This window comes from Sorex araneus, chromosome 2 (assembly GCF_027595985.1).
Source record: "Sorex araneus isolate mSorAra2 chromosome 2, mSorAra2.pri, whole genome shotgun sequence".
NCBI lineage: Eukaryota > Metazoa > Chordata > Mammalia > Eulipotyphla > Soricidae > Sorex > Sorex araneus.
In genome coordinates this window covers 217,780,089-217,798,798 of record NC_073303.1, presented here as the reverse complement: position 1 = coordinate 217,798,798, position 18,710 = coordinate 217,780,089, and the positions used below count along the sequence as shown (strand labels likewise).

General features: G+C 53.1%; 1 protein-coding gene across 1 annotated transcript in view; it reads left to right on the top strand.

Moving 5' to 3' along the window:
* The window catches only part of KIF5A (kinesin family member 5A), a 46,723-nt gene extending 33,785 nt beyond the window's left edge, over nt 1-12,938 (top strand). Inside the window, exons 20-29 of the mRNA XM_055125280.1 lie at nt 863-964; nt 2,611-2,671; nt 3,265-3,336; nt 3,669-3,773; nt 6,960-7,176; nt 7,595-7,748; nt 8,060-8,142; nt 8,723-8,750; nt 9,203-9,316; nt 10,457-12,938. Coding sequence (XP_054981255.1) covers nt 863-964; nt 2,611-2,671; nt 3,265-3,336; nt 3,669-3,773; nt 6,960-7,176; nt 7,595-7,748; nt 8,060-8,142; nt 8,723-8,750; nt 9,203-9,281 — 901 coding nt within the window. The 3' untranslated portion in view covers nt 9,282-9,316; nt 10,457-12,938. The remainder of the gene's footprint in view (nt 1-862; nt 965-2,610; nt 2,672-3,264; nt 3,337-3,668; nt 3,774-6,959; nt 7,177-7,594; nt 7,749-8,059; nt 8,143-8,722; nt 8,751-9,202; nt 9,317-10,456) is intronic.
* The last annotated feature ends 5,772 nt before the right edge of the window (nt 12,939-18,710 follow it).

Below are 18,710 nucleotides of genomic sequence, written 5' to 3'. Positions count from 1 at the left end.
AGATGAGTGCAGTCCCTCTATGTCTGTCCCTCTCTTTCTGACTCATTTCACTTAGCATAATACTCTCCATGACCATCCACGTATAAGCAAATTTCATGACTTCATCTCTCCTAACAGCTGCATAGTATTCCATTGTGTAGATGTACCAAAGTTTCTTTAACCAGTCGTCTGTTCTTGGGCACTTGGGTTGTTTTCAGATTTTGGCTACCATGAACAGCGCTGCAGGGAACCCATAGGTACAGATGTCATTTCTACTGTGCTTTTTTGCACCCTTGGGATATATTTGGACCAGAATCTTGCTCTTTAACTTCCACATGCCTTTCCCTTGATGGCACCATGGTGCAGCCCCACCTCAGGAGGTGTGAAAATGTAAGGACTAGCCTCTGTCCTTGGGCTGGAGCAATAGCACAGTGGTAGGGCGTTTGCCTTGCACATGGTTGACCCGGGTTCGATTCCTCCTCCCCTCTCGGAGAGCCGGCAGGCTACCGAGAGTATCTCGCCCCCACGGCAGAGCCTGGCAAGCTACCCGTGGCGTATTCGATATGCCAAAAACAGTAACAACAAGTCCCCCACTGGAGACGTTACTGGTGCCGGCTCGAGCAAATCGATGAACAACGGGATGACAGTGACAGTGACAGCCTCTGTGCTGGCGGCGCTCCTGGCTAGGGTTCGAGGAACTCACTTGGAGTTGCTCTGCCACAAAAATCGTGGCTGAATGAGCCTCTGACAGCTGCGGGCAGGCGTGTCTATCCCACACTGGACTCACCGGTACAAGAGGGAAAAAATGTTGGAGGAGCTCCCGTTCCCTGTCCCCCGGCACGAGTGTCTTTCAACCTGCCCAGTCCCTCCTTGTCTCCCGCAGCCTGAACCAGAAGCTGCAGCTGGAGCTCGAGAAGCTTCAGGCCGACTATGAGAAACTGAAGAGCGAGGAGCACGAGAAGAGCAGCAGGCTGCAGGAGCTGACGTGAGTGACAGCCGGCGGCCGGGAGGGCTGGGACCGCTCCTGGGACAGCCCTGCAGAGGCCAGCCCCGGGGCAGATGTGCTTGTTTGCCCTGGGAAGCAAACAGACCTCGCAGACAGTGTGTGTGGGGGGGCCAGGGGAAAGGAACTCTTTCAGAAATGACCTCTGTGGGGGCTGGAGCGATAGCACAGCGGGTAGGGCGTTTGCCTTGCACGCGGTCGACCCGGGTTCGATTCCCAGCATCCCATAGGGTTCCCTGAGCACCACCAGGAGTAATTCCTGAGTGCATGAGCCAGGAGTAACCTTGTGCATTACCGGGTGTGACCCAAAAAGAAAAAACAAAAAAAGAAATGACCTCTGCGTATCCACCCACAGGAAACATGTTCGTGATGGTCGGTTTAGCACACAGCAGGCCCCGGGGTGGCAGAGAGCGTACAGGAGCTAAGGCCCTTGCCTTGCTCCCACCAGCTCTGCTTGGCTGTACGGTCCCTGGAGCACCATCAGGAACAGAGCTAGGAATAGCCCCCACCCCCCGCTACAATAAATATACGTAGGCATGAAACAGAGTGAATGGTATGATCCCTTTCGTGGATTGAACCGAAGAGTCTTTGGGGCCAGAGAGATAATACAGGAGGTGAAGCCGCTTTAGCCCGGCCTTGACTCACTGACTGCACAATGGCTCCCTGGTCCTCTGAGCACCACCAGGGGCCACTTGTAAGCCCGGAGCCAGGAATGGTCCCTTTGCACCACCAGGTCTGCCTGCTACTCCCTTCCTTCCTCTAATAAAAGGTTTGGAAAGATTGTCACCTGTGGGGGCTGAAGCGATAGCACAGCGGGGAGGGCGTTTGCCTTGCACACGGCCGACCCGGGTTTGATTCCCAGCATCCCATAGGGTCCCCCAAGCACCACCAGGAGTAATTCCTGAGTGCAGAGCCAGGAGTAACCCCTGTGCAGAGCCAGGTGTGACCCAAAAAGAAGAAAAAAAAAAGATTGTCACCTGTATGTTAATTTTGGTTTCACGGTGTAAAGTGGTAGAATGGTGGGCCCCATGAAATTTGTTTAAAAAAGAAGGGTTGGGGCTGGAGCAATAGCACAGCGGGTAGGGCGTTTGCCTTGCACGCGGCCGACTCCCCGGGTTCGATTCCCAGCATCCCATATGGTCCCCTGAGCACCGCCAGGGGTAATTCCTGAGTGCAGAGCCAGGAGCAACCCCTGTGCATCGCCGGGTGTGACCCAAAAAGCAAAAAAAAAAATAAATAAATAAATAAAATAAAAATAAAAAAGAAGGGTGAGGGGCTGGAGCGATAGCACAGCAGGGAGGGCGTTTGCCTTGCACACGGCCGATCCGGGTTCAATTCCCAGCATCCCATATGGTCCCCTGAGCACCGCCAGGGGTAGTTCCTGAGTGAGGAGCCAGGAGTAACCCCTGTGCATCGCCGGGTGTGACCCAAAAACCAAATAAATAAATAAAAAGAAGGGTGGGCCTTTTAGAAAACCAATCTTGCTGATCTTTATAGTTTCTTTTCTAATGTGTGCTTGATGAACATGAGTAAACTATAAATACTAAACTATAGGTGAAAGGAGTGGGAGAGGGAAGCAAGCAGGAGGAAGGAGAGTTCTCGAAGGATTCTTCTCTCCCCCCCTCCAGATTTCTGTACGAGCGACACGAGCAGTCCAAGCAGGACCTCAAGGGGCTGGAGGAGACAGTTGTGAGTGGTTCCCTTCTGTGTCAGTCGCCAGGGCTGGGGCGGGCCCTCGTCACGTCCCCCGGTTTCTCCCCCATTTGTCTTGCCCTTCCGCCAAGTCAGCCTGAGGCCTGTTGAGGACATACACACCTGGTCCTGTTTAGTCTTGGGTGGACAGAGGGAAGATTCCTGTAAATAATTTATTTCTGGGGGCTGGAGCAATAGCACAGCGGGGAGGGCGTTTGCCTTGCACATGGCCGACCCGGGTTCGATTCCCAGCATCCCATAGGGTCCCCTGAGCACCTCCAGGAGTAATTCCTGAGTGCAGAGCCAGGAGTAACCCCTGTGGATCTCCGGGTATGACCCAAAAAAGCAAAATAATAATAATAATAATAATAATAATAATAATAATAAGAAGAAGAAGAAGAAGAAGAAGAAGAAGAAGAAGAAGAAGAAGAATTTATTTCTCAGTGTCTGTATGTGGGGAGGGGGACATCAAACCCAAATCTTGTGCATGCAGGGTGTGCATTTGATCTCAGGACCACACCCTCCCCCCCGGAGGGAAGGGACGACTCGTGTTAGGCTACCCCTAATATTCACATCATGATGCCTTCCAGGCCCGGGAACTCCAGACCCTCCACAACCTTCGCAAGCTGTTCGTTCAAGACGTCACGACTCGAGTCAAGAAAGTAGGTGCAGGGGCTGGCGCCATAGCACAGCGGGGAGGGCATTGGCCTTGCACGTGGCCGACCCGGGTTTGAGTCCCAGCATCCCATAGGGTTCCCTGAGCACCACCTGGAGTGATTCCTGAGTGCAGAGCCAGGAGGAACCCCTGTGCATCGCTGGGTGTGACCCAAAAAAGTAAAAAGAAAAAAATAGGTGCCACCCTCAGGGTCTTCCCAGAGCTCCTGTTCTCTCCCACCTTGGGTTTCTCCCGCCGGGGTGGCTTGCCCTGGTCTTGGGGGACCGGTGAGGTATCGGGTCTTGCACGGGCCACATCTTTTACTTTGTTCCCAACCAGAGTGCAGAAATGGAGCCCGAGGACAGTGGGGGGATTCACTCCCAAAAGCAGAAGATTTCCTTTCTTGAGAACAACCTGGAACAACTTACAAAGGTTCACAAACAGGTAAGAGTCTGTGGGAAGGAGAGGAGAAGTGAGGCCAGGGGCCAGGACCCTGGATCCTCAGAGACCCTGGGGCTTAGGAAAACCCACTTGCTTTTCCTTACTTTCCCCTTCGGCGTCTCCTGCGGAGCCTTTCTTTGTACCGCATTTGGTTCCGTTTCCCACGTGTACTTTGTTCCATAACCATTTTCCCTTCCCTAGCCTGCCAGCTTGCCTCTGCTCGGAGGGGACCTCCCCGGCCTGTGGTTGGTCGGGGGAGTGTGTGTGTGGAATGAGGTCGCAGAGGCCTGTGGCTCTAACTACACACTGGGGGTACTGGCCAGGCCTTAGGCACAGGGAGAAAGCACTGGAACCAGCAGAGGTGGAGAAGTTGGGGCCATATGGGATGCTGGGAATTGAACCCAGGTCTGCCGCGTGCAAGGCAAACGCCCTCCCCGCTGTGCTGTCGCGCCTGGGGCCATGTGCAGGGAGATGAAGGGGCATCCTGCAGATGGGCCACCAGCCTCCGGGTGGGGCCACTTCCATCTCCTGTGTATTAAGTTGCTGCCTCTCTGTCCCCCTCCCTGCTGCTGTGGCCGCGGAGGTGGATGTCTGGGTCTCAAAGGTATGGGGCGGGGAGGCGAGAGGACAGTCCCAGGAGTCAGGACAGGAAATGTTTAGTGCACACAGAGCGGGAGCACCTCACTAGCTGAAGACAGGTGCAGTGGTGTCAGCAAGCCCGCTGACATGATCGAGAAAATAAACTCTAACCACGCCTCATCCCCGGCCTTCCAGACCCACTGTCAAATTCCTCGGCTGCATATTCTCGACAGATTTACAGTTCCTCCCAGCGCAGGGCCACGTACACATGAAATAGTAAGGCTCCCCCAGTGTTTGTTATCGTGAATAATGAAGGAGATCACAGAACATATATACCTCTTCTTTTCCTTTCCTTTCTTTTCTTTTTTCTTTTCTTTTCCTTCCTTTTTTTTTTTTTTCTTTTTGGGTCACACCTGGCTATGCACAGGGGTTACTCCTGGCTTTACACTCAGGAATTACTCCTGGCGGTGCTCAGGGGACCATATGGGATGCTGGGAATCGAACTCGGGTCGGCCGAGTGCAAGGCAAACGCCCTACCCGCTGTGCTATTGCTCCAGCCCCTTCTTTCTTCTTTTCTTTTCTTTGGTTTGCTTTTCTTTTCCTTTCTTTTCTTTTCTTTTTTTTCTTTTCTATTTTCTTTTCCTTTCTTTTCTTTTTGCTTTTTTGGTCACACCCAGCAATGCACAGGGGTTACTCCTGGCTCATGCACTCAGGAATTACTCCTGGCGGTGCTCGGGGAACCATATGGGATGCTGGGAATCGAACTCAGATCGGCCTTGTGCAAGGCAAATGCCCTCCCCGCTGTGCTGTCGCTCCGGCCCCACATTCCTTTTCGTTGCAGTGCTGGCCCCAGAGTTCATTCCTTCCCTCTGGCTTTACCACGACCTTCCACTCTCTGCTTATTATAAAGCAGCGGAACATAGGAAAGTTGAAGCACAGGGAAGAAAACACTGAACTTCGTTTTGCCTTATCTTTATTTCCTTGTAGCCGTTTCTTCCTCTTTCCAGAAGCCTATTACATGGCTCCCCCACCCTCCCCTCCGATTGCTTGGTTGTGGTAAAGTGCACAGTAGTGGGAAGCGTGTCACCTTCCTCGGTTCAGGGTTCAGTGGTACTAAATCCACAGTGTCGGGTGATAGCACTACTCTCCAGCCCCGTCATTCTTGCAAACACGGAGCGCTAGGGATGCCCGTTCAGCTCTAACCGCTCATGCCCTCTTCCTTCCGAGCTCCTGGCAGCCGCCCTTCCACTCTCTGTCTTTGACCTTGAGTCCTCTCAATGCCTAGATGAGGTCGCAGAGTGTTTGTCCTCTGGCGATACACTTCACTGGACCCGTCCTGCAGGCTCACTGCCCTTGCGGCTCGTGTCAGGAAATCACAAGCCGTTTCTTTCCCCCTCCCTGGAGCTGCGGCTTCTGCTCCGGTGGTTCCGTCCCCCACACGCCTCAACTGCGGGAGAGAGTCTCATCCTTTCTTTCCTTGATCGACACAAGCCTAGAAAGATAAATGCAAGAGGGAGACAGAGGCTTCCCCAGCCACGGGGTCTTCAGTGGCCAGGCCCGTCTTCCCGTTCCAAATTAAGTCTGGGGCAGCGCTTGCAGCTCGGCCATAGAGCACTTCGCCTGGAGGCTGCGAGGTCCTGGGTTTCATCCCTGAGCCCCGCAGACAGAGCAACAGAAGCCAGAGTAAGCATGGCCGCTGTCAAAGCCAGTCTCACAATGGAGACGTTACTGGGGCCCGCTCGAGCAAATCGATGAGCAACGGGATGACAGGCATGCGGTGAGACAGTGATACTGTCACGGCAAAATGCTGGTTGTGATCTCCAAATTGTCCAGAATTAGTGGGGCATGGCAGTGTGTGCCGCGCTGCTGCTCCCCGGGGACCCCCCCCCAACTGTACCCACTTCCCCGAGCTCTCCTGAGAGCCACTCCTTGCGCACTGGGTGGCACCCTGGGAAGAGCCCGAGGAGGGCACTCCCCTGCTCTCACTGACCTGAAACGGGAGCGGGTGATGAGCACAAATGTTTGTGAGACCTCAAACATTTTCTCTCCTTCCTGCGGGGCGCTGTGGGTATGTGGGGGTGCGGGCCTGGGGATGTTGTAGCTTTTGCTGCTCTGCACTGCCCTGCGCCTGTGGTCAGCACCATCTTCCACCCTCGAGACTGCGCCTGTGTTCTTGCTGCCTACCCCCCGGCCTTTGCATGCCACAAAGCCATCTCTGGGGTGATGAGGTGCCTCATCCCCATGGTTGCTGTGGGGCTTTGGGTCTGGCACAAGCTGTGACATATTGTGGGGGGGGGGGCAGGCACGGGGGGGGGGGTTGTGGACAGGGTGGGTTTTAGGCCAGTCTGAGACCAGGACCTATGGGGCACAGCGAGGTTGGCGCCTTTTGCTCCACTGAAAGATGTCACCTTTTAATGACCGATCACCACTGGCTGAGGGGAAAGGGGAAAAACGGGCTGAAACAGAACCATCGTGCGGCCCGAGGTGCGAGACCTTTCCGGAAGGCACCACGGTGTCCGTCCTCTCTGACTTGCCGTCCCCGTGTTCTCTCTCTCCCCACCCCGCCCCCTCCGGACCCGCTGCGCTCTGGGGTCACTGTACCACGCACAGCTGGTACGTGACAATGCAGATCTGCGTTGTGAGCTTCCTAAGCTGGAAAAACGACTTAGGGCTACGGCTGAGAGAGTTAAGGCCCTGGAGGGCGCACTGAGGGAGGCCAAGGAGGGCGCCATGAAGGACAAGCGCCGCTACCAGCAGGAGGTGGACCGCATCAAGGAGGCCGTGCGCTACAAGAGCTCGGGCAAGCGGGGCCACTCGGCCCAGATCGGTGAGTGGGGAGTGGGGGTTGGCGGGCCGGGGGCCTCACCACTGGGGGAGACTCAGCACTCTCCACAGACCAGACAGCAAGGTTACTGCTTCCTTCCTGCCCCTCCGAAAAGAGTATCAAAGTGAGCTGTCTTTGTTCATTTCGCTCCTGTTGGAACCAGCTACCTCCTCAAGGTCGTTTTCTTTTTCTTTTCTTTCTTTCTTTCTTTTTTTTCTTTCTTTTTTTTTTTTTTTGCTTTTTGGGTCACACCCAACAATGCTCAGGGTTACTCCTGGCTCTGCACTCAGGAATCACCCCTGGCGGTGCTCAGGGGACCCTATGGGATGCTGGGAATCGAACCCGGGTCAGCCGTGTGCAAGGCAAACGCCCTACCCGCTGTGCTATCGCTCCATCCCCTTCATTTTCTTTTTTACTGCAGCCAAACCTGTCCGGCCTGGGCACTACCCAGCATCCTCACCGACCAACCCCTATGGCACCCGGAGCCCCGAGTGCATCAGTTACACCAACAACCTCTTCCAGAACTACCAGAACTTATACCTGCAGGCTGCACCGAGCACCACCTCAGATGTGTAGTGAGTGACACGGTGGCGGGATGGGGGGAGGCTGGGGGTGGGGGTGGGGGGTGGGTGCTGGGCTCCTGGTCCACTCAGCGTGAGGTTGGTTCTGGTGTGAGACAGAGTGCCTTCCCTCAGTTGCTTCATCTGGAGCCTTTTCTCTCCCTCACACCAGCATCCGGGCTGGAGGGTGGACATCACCTTCCCAGCCGTGTGTTGGCCTCTATTTTCCGGGCACTGGCGGGGGATTCGCTCCCTGAGGGCGAGTGTGGACCAGAGGCCTGAGTCCTGGCCAGCAGGCATCAGACTCTCTCCTCTGTTCGGTCCAGCTTCGCAGAGTCCTGCACCAGCGGCGGGGCCACGTCCTCCGGCGGCCCCTGGACTTCCTACCAGAAGGCCAACACGGACAATGGTGAGTGAGAAAGGGTCGGGATACAGCCTTTAGGACCCTCAGGCAAACCGAAAGACGTTAGGAAAGTAAGCGACCCTGTGATGGTAGCTTGACCACCCCCCACCTGTCCATCAGGGTCTGGGCACCTAAGTGGGTTCTTTTTTTTTTTTTCCGTTTTTTGGTCACACCCAGCGATGCACAGGGGTTTCTCCTGCCTCTGCACTCAGGAATCACTCCTGGTGGTGCTCAGGGGACCATATGGGATGCTGGGATTCTAACCCGGGTCGGCCGCGTGCAAGGCAAACGCCCTCCCCACTGTGCTACCGCTCCAGCCCCCCTCCCCTTACCTTTCTTTCCCTGCTCTCTCCCTTGTGAGGGGTCAGGGAGGTTTTATTCTCACACAAAATAATGATGCAGTCTGGGGGCGTTGAAGACAGAGAGTCACAGACTCAGAGGGCAGTTGTAACCTCAAGAGTCTCACCTTTTCCTGGGGGCTGGGGGCGGGAGAGAGTTGGAGGAAACTTTCTGATGTCCGTCTTTTTCCCTTGCCCCTTTTTCTTTCCTTCTTTCAATCCTGTCTTGCCAATGATGCTCTCCTCAGGAAACGCCACGGATATCAATGACAATAGGTACACCAGTGCTCTCTGTTCTCGGGTGTGTGGGGGGGAGGTGTGGGGGAGGGGGTATCTGAAGAAATCCCTGCGTTTCCCACACGTCCTACTTAAAGGGGCTCCCTAGTGCTTCCAGGGGAAGGAGGAGAAAATGGAAAGTGGTCTTGCCTTCGCCGTGTTGCCTGGAGAACGTGGTCCCCACTTCTAATCCCCTTCCGTAGAGCCTCCCCGTTCCGGACATGGGGACGGGACGGGCTCATGGCCATCGGTCGCAGATGACCCGGTTCCTCTCCCCCTCTGTGACCTCTGTGACCTTGGACGAGCTGCCAAGAGGCTCTGGCCCTCATGTCCCCCTGCGTTCCTGTGAGACACGCATAGTGCCTGTTTTAGGAGTACTGGGAGGCTAAGTATCAGGGACGCGCTTTCGTTTCTGCGGAGCTAACCGCTGAGCCTGTGACGGTCCCTTCCAGGAGCGACCTGCCCTGCGGCTACGAGGCTGAGGACCAAGCCAAGCTGTTCCCTCTCCACCAAGAGACCGCAGCCAGCTAATCTCCCCGGGGACTGCTGCGTAGCTGCATTTTCAGGTAGCTTCGGGCTGCTCCCTCCCCCTGGCCTCAGTCATCTCCTCTTGGTCTCTGCCACTTTGGGGGGCGGGGGTCATCTCACAACTGTGCAGCATAGTGTCCCCTCGACTCCTCCTTTCTCTCCATCTGCTGCCAAACGTCCTCTGGACCATTTCTCCTCCGGCCTGCTTAGACGCTTTCCCTGGCGACCACTAGGGGTCACTGTCACATGTCAAAAGAATCAAGAGGGGGCTGGAATGACAGCACAGCGGGGAGGGCGTTTGCCTTGCACGCGGCCGACCTGAGTTCGATTCCCAGCATCCTATAGGGTTCACCTCCCGCCCCCTCTCCGAGCACCGCCAGGAGTAATTCCTGGGTGCATGAGCCAGGAATAACCCCTGAGCATCGCCGGGTGTGACCCAAAAAGAATAAAAAATAAAGAATCAAGGGTTGGGTCGCTCTGGACTGTCCCGTGCCACCCCAGAACATTTACGGGGACTTGGGGGCTCATCACAGCCCACCCTCTCCCAATTTTAGGCTTCCCTAAAATAATTTCTGAGGATTCGCTCTTCCGAACTAAGCCATCTCCACTAAAGCGGTTCCAGATTTAGTCCCGAGCCCGAGCCTGTGCTCTGGTGTCTGTCACCAACACGCTTTACGAAACGCCCCGTGGCGTTTCCTTATCCCTTATCCCTCCACGCTGCAAGGCCACGCTCCCCCTGCTCCTCGACTCAGTGGAGGCGCAAACCCGACCCCCTCTCGGAGCCCCCGCAAGGCCCGCCCCAGCCCAGGCACCTTCCTTAGTTCTTGGGTCTCACCCGGCTCCTCCGTGCCCTGCAAACTGGGAACCAGGATCTCGCCTTCTTGTTCACTTCCTGGGAGGGCGAAGCAAGGGACCGGTGGCCAGTCTGCCCTGGGGCTGCAGGCCAAGCCCGCTTGTCCCTGGGGGTTTCCAGGCTAGCCAGAAAGGCGCGAGGAGGAGCCAGAATCCCGGAATGGAAGAACAGGGAAGGCCTGGGGGTGGGGAGGGCGGCATCTGGCTGTCTGGAGCAGTGGGCAGCGCCGTGCACCCGGCCGCCCACAGGTGCCGCCCTGCGCCGGGGGCGTGGCCGGGCTGCACTGAGGTTCCTCACCGCCTCTTTCTCTTTCTTTCCTCCCCAGTTTCTAAGAGGGACTGAGGCCTCTCCTCTCAGCATGCTGCTCTCCTGTGGTCTCTGACACTAACTCGCGCCCCGACCCCTGTCGTTTGACTGTCCCGTGTGACGTCTCCTCTCCCTCCCTCTCTCTTTGTACTCTGTATCTATCTACCAGAAGCTGCTGCTGCGTCTCTGTCCCAAGTATCTAACGATGTATTTAGCGATTTCTAAACGTAGTGTAGCCCCTCCTTGCGGGGGCCCGTAGGGAGGAGGGCGGATGTGTCTTCTTTCTCCCTCACATACTCGTCTCTCACCCTGATTGGTGTTAGTCCTGGAGATGATGGAAGGAAAAAGCGGGAGTTGGAGGGCTGCCCTCCTTCACACACAGGCGCGCGTGCAAGGGCACGCACACACCCACGCCGGTGCGCACACACGTGCACACGCGTGCGCGCACACGCCGACACACACACACACGCACCGCACACACACACACAAAGCCTTAAGCAGAAGAAGTCTTAGCATCCAGAGAGAAATCCACGCTTCGGCCTCCTCGCGGAGTGAGTGCAGGGGGGAACGGAAAGACTGCTACAGCTGATGCAGAATTTGCTTCATCCACCTCTCACCTGAACGGAGGGATTCTGGGTGTGCACCTGTCCTCTCAAGTCTGTCTTATGCCTCCCTGCTCCTGGTCTCCCCTAGAAGAACAAGAACCTGGGATCTTGTCAAAGGACTTTTTGATCCCGATTCTCAAGGGGCCCCTTCCCTTTCCCCTAAAAACTCCTTTTGAGATCCTCTACACCAGTTCATAAGCAGGATACAGTTGTTTAAAAAAAAATCCACCGACGGGAGCCAGAGAGAGAGTATAGCAGAACAGGTGCTTGCCTTGCGTGTGGCTGGTCCAGGTTTGATCCCCGGCGCCCCAGAGGGTCCCCTGAGCCCTGCCAAGCATGACCCCTGAGCACAGAGCCAGGCAGGAGCAAGTCCTGAATATTGCCAGGTGTGGCCCAAATGAACACAATTTAAAAAGTCCATTGAAACTTGAGACAGAGCTTTCTCAAGAGTTGGTCAAGTGACTGTTTATCTGTCCATGGCAGAGTCAAGACAACTGCTTCCTTGAGTTGGGGAAAGGACATAGGCTTGGAAATTCCCGAATATTTTTTTGCCACAGAGATGAGCTGGAATTCTATCTGTCCCATATTGGGCTGCACATTCTTCCCATTGGGGGGGCTTCCAGCCCATTGGCAAAATATCTATCTTGAGATACCTTCCTGTCAAGCTGGAGCCTGATTTTTACCCAATATATATTAACAAAAAAAATTTTTTTTTTACACAGAGTTCCTTCTATAATGTCCCCATTTGGTATTACATGCACTTTAAATAAATGGACAAGATCGATTTTTCTGGAGGTGCAAGAGCCCTGGGGCTCTCCCCCCGCCCCTCCCCATGTAGTTGATAGGCCTCTCGGTTTGGTTTCCCAGTTCTTTCCTTCCACATGGTGCTAAGGTGGTTTTCTCGGTAACTGCAGGGATGAGAGTGGAGGTCATGAGCCAGTTCAGGTCAAGAACATCTGGTGTGAGGATACCCAGTTTTCTCTAGGAGTGGAGAATGGGAGGCAGGGCAGCCCATCACCCAACTGCTAAGCCAGGAAAGAAAACTCAGTGTGAGAAAACTCAGTGCCCGCTGGTCAATAGAGGCAAGATTGGTCCATGATTCTGCAAGGGAAAAACAACAACAACAACCCTCCTTTATGTGTTGGGTCCTTTTTAGCAAGGCTTTTCAAAATATAATCATTTAAAGACTTCCCCCCCCCAAAAAAAAAAACAAATTTAAACTTTGAAGATAAACTACCTAAACTGCTGCCAAACTGGGCTCTTAGCATTTTTCACTCGGCGGCTTTGCTCGTGGGGGAACCTTCATGGTCCGCAGGGAGCCACCCAGCCCCGGCAGCCTGAAGGTCCTGCTCTGGGGAAGGGGGTCCAGTCTGGCTCCCCTCGCCACTCAGCCAGGGGAGAAGGGGCGGGGCGGAGGGGCTCACGCGCTGTCTCCAGACCCTGCGGTGCAGAAGCCCCCGGGAGGCGGTGCTGGTGGTCTCCAGGAGGGCACGCCCTAACCCAGAGGGCTCTATGGACTCTGCCACCAGATGATTCTTTTCACACGCATCAGAGAAAGTGAAGGTGTCGGGCAGCCGAGGGGAAAGAGGAGAGGGGGCTGCCTTCTCTTTTGTAAGACGTAAGGGAACACGCTTGCAGAAATAAGGAACCCAGACGCGAGCACACACACGCACAGAAAGCCTTCACCAGGGTCCCCCCACAGCCGCCTCCTCCACCCCGCCACCCTCACCACGTTTCTTTCAAAGAGCCGGGGTCCCCACAAACCCCCGGCCGGTCCACTCACATCTGCCAAAATGTTGCATGCCAGCGTGGAAGACAAACCAAACTGCACAAACCCCAGTGTGTATTTACTTGATGTACATAGATGACTTTAAAATAAAACCGATTCAATGATGACTCTGTGGTGTGGTGAATCTCTATCCTGCCCCAGTTTCCTTGCCTTGCATGCCACATGTCCAGCGTACGGCTGGGTGGTCTAGGGACTTCCAGAGGTTTTGCTGTGTGTTCACACGATAGGGTTTTTTTTTGCCCTCCCCTTCCATTTGACAATGTATCCCGTGGGTCTTCTCACGTCCTTATAACTAGATCTACCTCATTGGACCCTTAAGTAGCGCAGGTTTGGAGGGTGCAGGCCCACTCTTATCATTTATGCCGTCCACATCTGCAGATTTAGCATTCGTGGATTCGAGCAACCATGTCTGTCTGCTGGTTGACTCCCAGGATGTCAAACCCACTGTTGGAGCTGAACAGATCTGAAAGAGTCCTGAAAGAGGACTCACTGCCAAGGGCTAACTGTGGTTTAGTTGGGTGGGAGTCAGATGTTGTTGGAAAATTTTACTTCATGGGGGTAGACTCCTAACTTTTATATTGTTCAGGGGTCAACATAAAATGTCATGCTATATGTTTATACTAATACCTTAGGAGTATGTAATCATTCATTCATCCTTTCTGCTATTGATGGACATATCCCGGTTGTTTATAATTTTCAGCCAAAAAACGATGTCCTGTTCTCTTCATTTTCATCCCAGTCTATTAGCTCAGACACCCTATCAGGTTTGTTTGTTTTTTTTTTTTTGGCAGGGGTGCAGACATCACGATGCTAAGGGGTTACTCGTGGCTCTGCAATCAATCACTTCTGACAGTGTCAGGGAACCATATGGGATGCTGGGGATCAAACCCAGGTCAGCCACAAGCAAGGCAGCGCCTTACATGCTGTACTGTCTCTCTGCCTCCCCGCATCAGTTTCTTTTTCTTTTTGGACCACATCCAGTGATGCTCAGAGGTTACTCCTGGCTCTGCACTCAGGAATTACTCCTGATGGGGCTCGAGGGACCACCTGGGACGCTGGGAATCAAGTCCAGATTGGCTGCATGCAAGGCAAATGCCCTTCCCGGTATTCGACCTCTCCCATCCCCAACCAGTTTTTACTGAAGTATCAGTGTACAATAGTAGTGAGGGCCTAAGAGATAATTCGGGAGACAGAGCATATGTTTTGCAGGAAAACTGGATTATATTCCCAGGACCACATGGTCCCCCAAGCACCTCAGGGAGCAATTCCTGAAACCAAGCCAAAGTAGCCCCCAAGTCAAACCACTAGTATTCATATTATTGGTGTATACTTGCAGGGGGCTGGAGCAATAGCACAGCAGTAAGGCGTTTGCCTTGCACACAGCTGACCCACGTTCGATTCCTCCTCCCCTCTCGGAGAGCCCGGCAACTACTGAGAGTATTGCGCCCGCATGGCAGAGCCTGGCAAGCTCCCCGTGGCGTATTCAATATGCCAAAAACAGTAACAGTAAGTCTCACAATGAAATGTTTACTGGTGCCCGCTCGAGCAACTCGATGAGCAACGGGATGACAGTGACTGTGATACTTGCAGGGCTGTTTCATCCTACCCACCACCATGTCAAAATGCTCCATCTTTATCTCAAGGTCGCGCCTACACATCCACCACCCCCCCCATCATTCTTCCTAATCCCATTGGCATCACCCCACCCTTATTCCTTGCTCAGATCTTAAAAAGCTGCTACAGACGTGAGCAGACCTCCCGCACTATGTAACGTGCCTTCATTTCTCCAAGTAGCTCTGCCCCTCTCCCCTCTCCACGGACTCATCTACGCCCGCACACTTAAAGATTGTGTCTCCTCTTCCTTGAGCAGTGAGTTCCTTGCTTTAAAAGGAAAATGAATGTAAATGAACGTGAAATTCTTCATCTACCGCCCCACCTCCACCCTGCACTAGGCACATCTATACACCTATCTCTAGCTGCACAGATTTGTCCTTTTATAGGAACCAAACTGTCACTGTCATCCCGTTGCTCATCGATTTGTTCGAGCGGGCACCAGTAACATCTCTCATTGAGAGACTTATTGTTACTATTTTTTTATCCAATAGGCACGGGTAGCTTGCCAGGCTCTGCCGTGCGGGCTCCATACTCTCAGTAGCTTGCCGGGCTCTCCGAGAGGGGCCGAGGAATCGAACACATGTTGGCCGCGTGAAAGGCAAAAGCCCAATCACTGTGCTATCCAGCCCTCGGAGAGCCCAGCAAGCTACCGAAAGTATTGAGCCCGCACGGCAGAGCCTGGCAAGTTACCTGTGCATATTGGATATGCCAAAAACAGTAACAATAAGTCTCTCAGTGAGAGACGTTACTGGTGCCTGCTCGAACAAATCGATGAGCAACGGGAGACAGTGACAGTGACAGTGATCTGAACCAAATTAGTTCCTTGTTGTTTTTTGGACATGCCAGCAGAATTCAGGACTTAATCCTGGCTCTGAGCTCAGGAATCACTCCTAGAGGTTCTTAGGGGTCCATATGGTGTGCTGGGGGTAGAACCCAGATCAGCTACATGCAAGGCAAGTGCCCTATCTGTTGTACTCTCTCTCCAGCTCCCAGAATCTTTATTCTTTTTTTTATCTTCGCTTTTTGGGTCACACCTGGTGATGCACAGGGGTTACTCCCAGCTCTTCACTCGGGAATTACTCCTGGAGGTACTTGGGGGACCATAAGGGATGCTGTGGAGCAAACCTAGTCCGGCTGCATGCAAGGCAAGTGCCCCACCCACCCGCTGTGCTATTGCTCCTGCCCAGCCTGCAACAGCCTATTTTTTTTTTCTTTTTTTTTTCTTTTTGGGTCATACCTGGCCATGCACAGGGGTTACTCCTGGCTCATGCACTCAGGAATTACCCCTGGCTGTGCTCAGGGGACCATATGGGATGCTGGGATTTGAACCTGGGTCAGCCGCGTGCAAGGCAAACGACCTACCCACTGTGCTGTCGCTCCAGCCCCTGCAACAGCCTATTAAAGGCTGGTCTATACTGGGCTTCTGTCCTTGATTCTCATCTTGACCTCACATTCTATGATAATAATTACATTTTTGTGTCAGGCCCAGACCACTCTGCTGGGCCCTGAACATGCTTGTCCAGTAGTCCACTGGTGACTCAAACATGTTCTAAACAGAACTCATGTTTTCTTTCTTTCTCTCTGTCTCTTTCTTTTTTCTTTCTCTCTGTCTCTTTCTTTTTTCTTTCTTTCTTTCTTTCTTTCTTTCTTTCTTTCTTTCTTTCTTTCTTTCTTTCTTTCTTTCTTTCTCTTTCTTTTTCTTTCTTCCTTCTTTCCTTCCTATTCTTTTCTTTCTTTTCTTTCTTTCTTTCTTTCTTTCTTTCTTTCTTTCTTTCTTTCTTTCTTTCTTTCTTTCTTTCTTTCTTTCCTTTCTTTCTCTTTCTTTTTTCTTTCTTTCCTTCTTTCTTTCTTTTCTTTCCTTCTTCCTTTATCCTTTTTTCCCCCCTGGATCACACCTGGTAGTACTCAGGGTCTACTCCTGGATCTGTGCTCAGGGATCACTCCTGGCAGAGTTCTGGAGACCATATGGGATGCTGGGGATCAAATCCAGGTCAGCTGTGTTCAGGGTAATTTCCCTACTTGCTGTACTACTTATATTCCACCCCCCCCAAAAAAAAAAAACCTGCTTCTTTTCATCTCACCACCCTCTCTCTGAAGCCTGGGACTAATTCTCAATGTTTCCTTTTCCCCCAAACCCCAAATACACTCTTTTTTTTTTTTTTGCCACACTGATGGTGTTCCGGGCATATTCCTGGCTCTGCAATTAAGATCACTCCTGGTGGGGCTTGGGGGACATACGCAGTGATGGACATTTAGCTTGGGTCAGTCACATGCAAGGCAGGTACCTTACCGCTATACTCTCTCCCAGGCCCAGACTTTTTCTAATATGTCTTTAAATACTATCCCCTTCTATCGTCCCAATCACCACAGTTGTTTTAGCTCATCATCTCATGCCTATAGTTTTGCAATATACCATCATGCTCCAGAATGCCTGCATGGTCCTAAAAGCGCATTTAGAACTGGAGATGTAGCTCAGCATTGGGGGTGGGGGGCGCGTACTTTGCCTGTGTAAACCCTGAGTTTCCTACCTGGCATCTCTCTCTCTCTCTCTCTCTCTCTCTCTCTCTCTCTCTCTCTCTCTCTCTCACACACACACACACACACACACACACACACCATACATACACACGGGATAAACAAATAAATAATAAATTATGGGTTCTCCATGCCTGTTCTCTCCAACCTTAAATTTTGCTTCCTGAGCGATAGCTCAAAGGGTTGGGGCATTCTTTGCCTGCCAGAGGTCCAAGTTCCATCCCCTGCTCTGCCTGGGTTCTGTCCACTCTCTCCTCCAAACCTTTTGGAGTGATGGCAAGCACCAAGCAGTGAGTAGCTCTGATTGTGACCTGAAAACCAAAATTTAAAAAACGTAGTTCCTGGGCTCGAGAGACAGTGCAGTGGGGAAGGTGGGGAAGGTGCTTGCACACAGTTGACCCAGGTGTCCCCGTGGCGTCAGCCCCACCCCCCCCCACAGTCCTGCTACTGTCAAAAGTGATCTCTGAGCACAGAACCAGGAGTAAGCCCTGAGAACGGCTGGGTGGGGCCCCTAAAACCAACCAACCAAACACCTTGCTTTCCCCCCTAGTTTTCAGTTCTCGGGCCTGTGCTCAGAGATCCCTTCTGGTGGGCTTTTGGGGGCCCTGTGCCATGTAAAGGATAGAATCCAGGTGGCCTTGCGCTAGGCAAGTGCATCACCTGCTGTACTATCTAGCCTCCTCTCTCGTTTTGTTTATATTTGCCAGAAAAAAGACTAAGATTTATTCTTTATTCCCATGCCTTTATACACTTTTATTTTCTGGCTGAAAATCCTTTAATTCCTAGCTTTAAAAAATTTTAGGGGGGGCTGGATCGATAGCACAGTGGGGAGGGCGTTTGCCTTGCACACGGCCAACCCAGGTTCGATTCCCAGCATCCCATAGGGTCCCCTGAGCACCGCCAGGAGTAATTTCCGAGTACAGAGGCAGGAGTAACCCCTGTGCATCGCTGGGTGTGATCCAAAAAGAAAAAAAAATTAGGGGTGGGTCACACCCAGCTGTGCTCAGGGCTTATTCATGGCTCTGCACCCAGGGGTCCCTCCTGGTGGTGTTGGGATGGTGCCAGAATCCAATCCCAGTCTGCCAGATGCAAGACAAATACCCTGCCTGTGATGCTATTTTGGGGGACTCCTAACCCCTTGCTCTATTTTTTTGTTTGTTTGTTTGGGGACCACACCTGGTGGTGCTGTTGGAAGATGATGCAGTTCAGGGGATCAAAGAAGGGCCTGCCAGTGTGCAAGAAGACCACCTTCCTCTCGGCTGGTCTAATAGCTTGCACTTAGCTCTGTCCTTAAGTGTTCCACGCGAAACTCAGTCTTGATCCTTTTCAGCTTCCCTTGACCAGCTGCACTTCCTTTGTGTCCATAGCGCGCCTCACAAAGAGAGTTCCAGAGAACCTTATCTCTCGTGGAGATTGCAGCTCTCCCCTTTGGCCAACCAGCGTCACTGGACTCCGGACCCCGGGAGGCCAGAACTCCAACCCCTGCCTCATTCAAAGGAGGAGAATCAGGAGGAGGTTCAATAAATACTCGTAGAATGAATCAACGATTCCACTCACAAGGCGCGTGGGGTCCCAAGAAAGAGTTTTGGATTCCCCCAACACCCCCCACCCCCGGATGCACCCCACTCCAATCCGTGCTAAGCAAAGGAGGGAGGGTTCGGGTTAAGTCTCCGAGGCTGGGGCTGGAGTGATAGCACAGCGGGTAGGGTGTTAGCCTTGCACGCGACCTA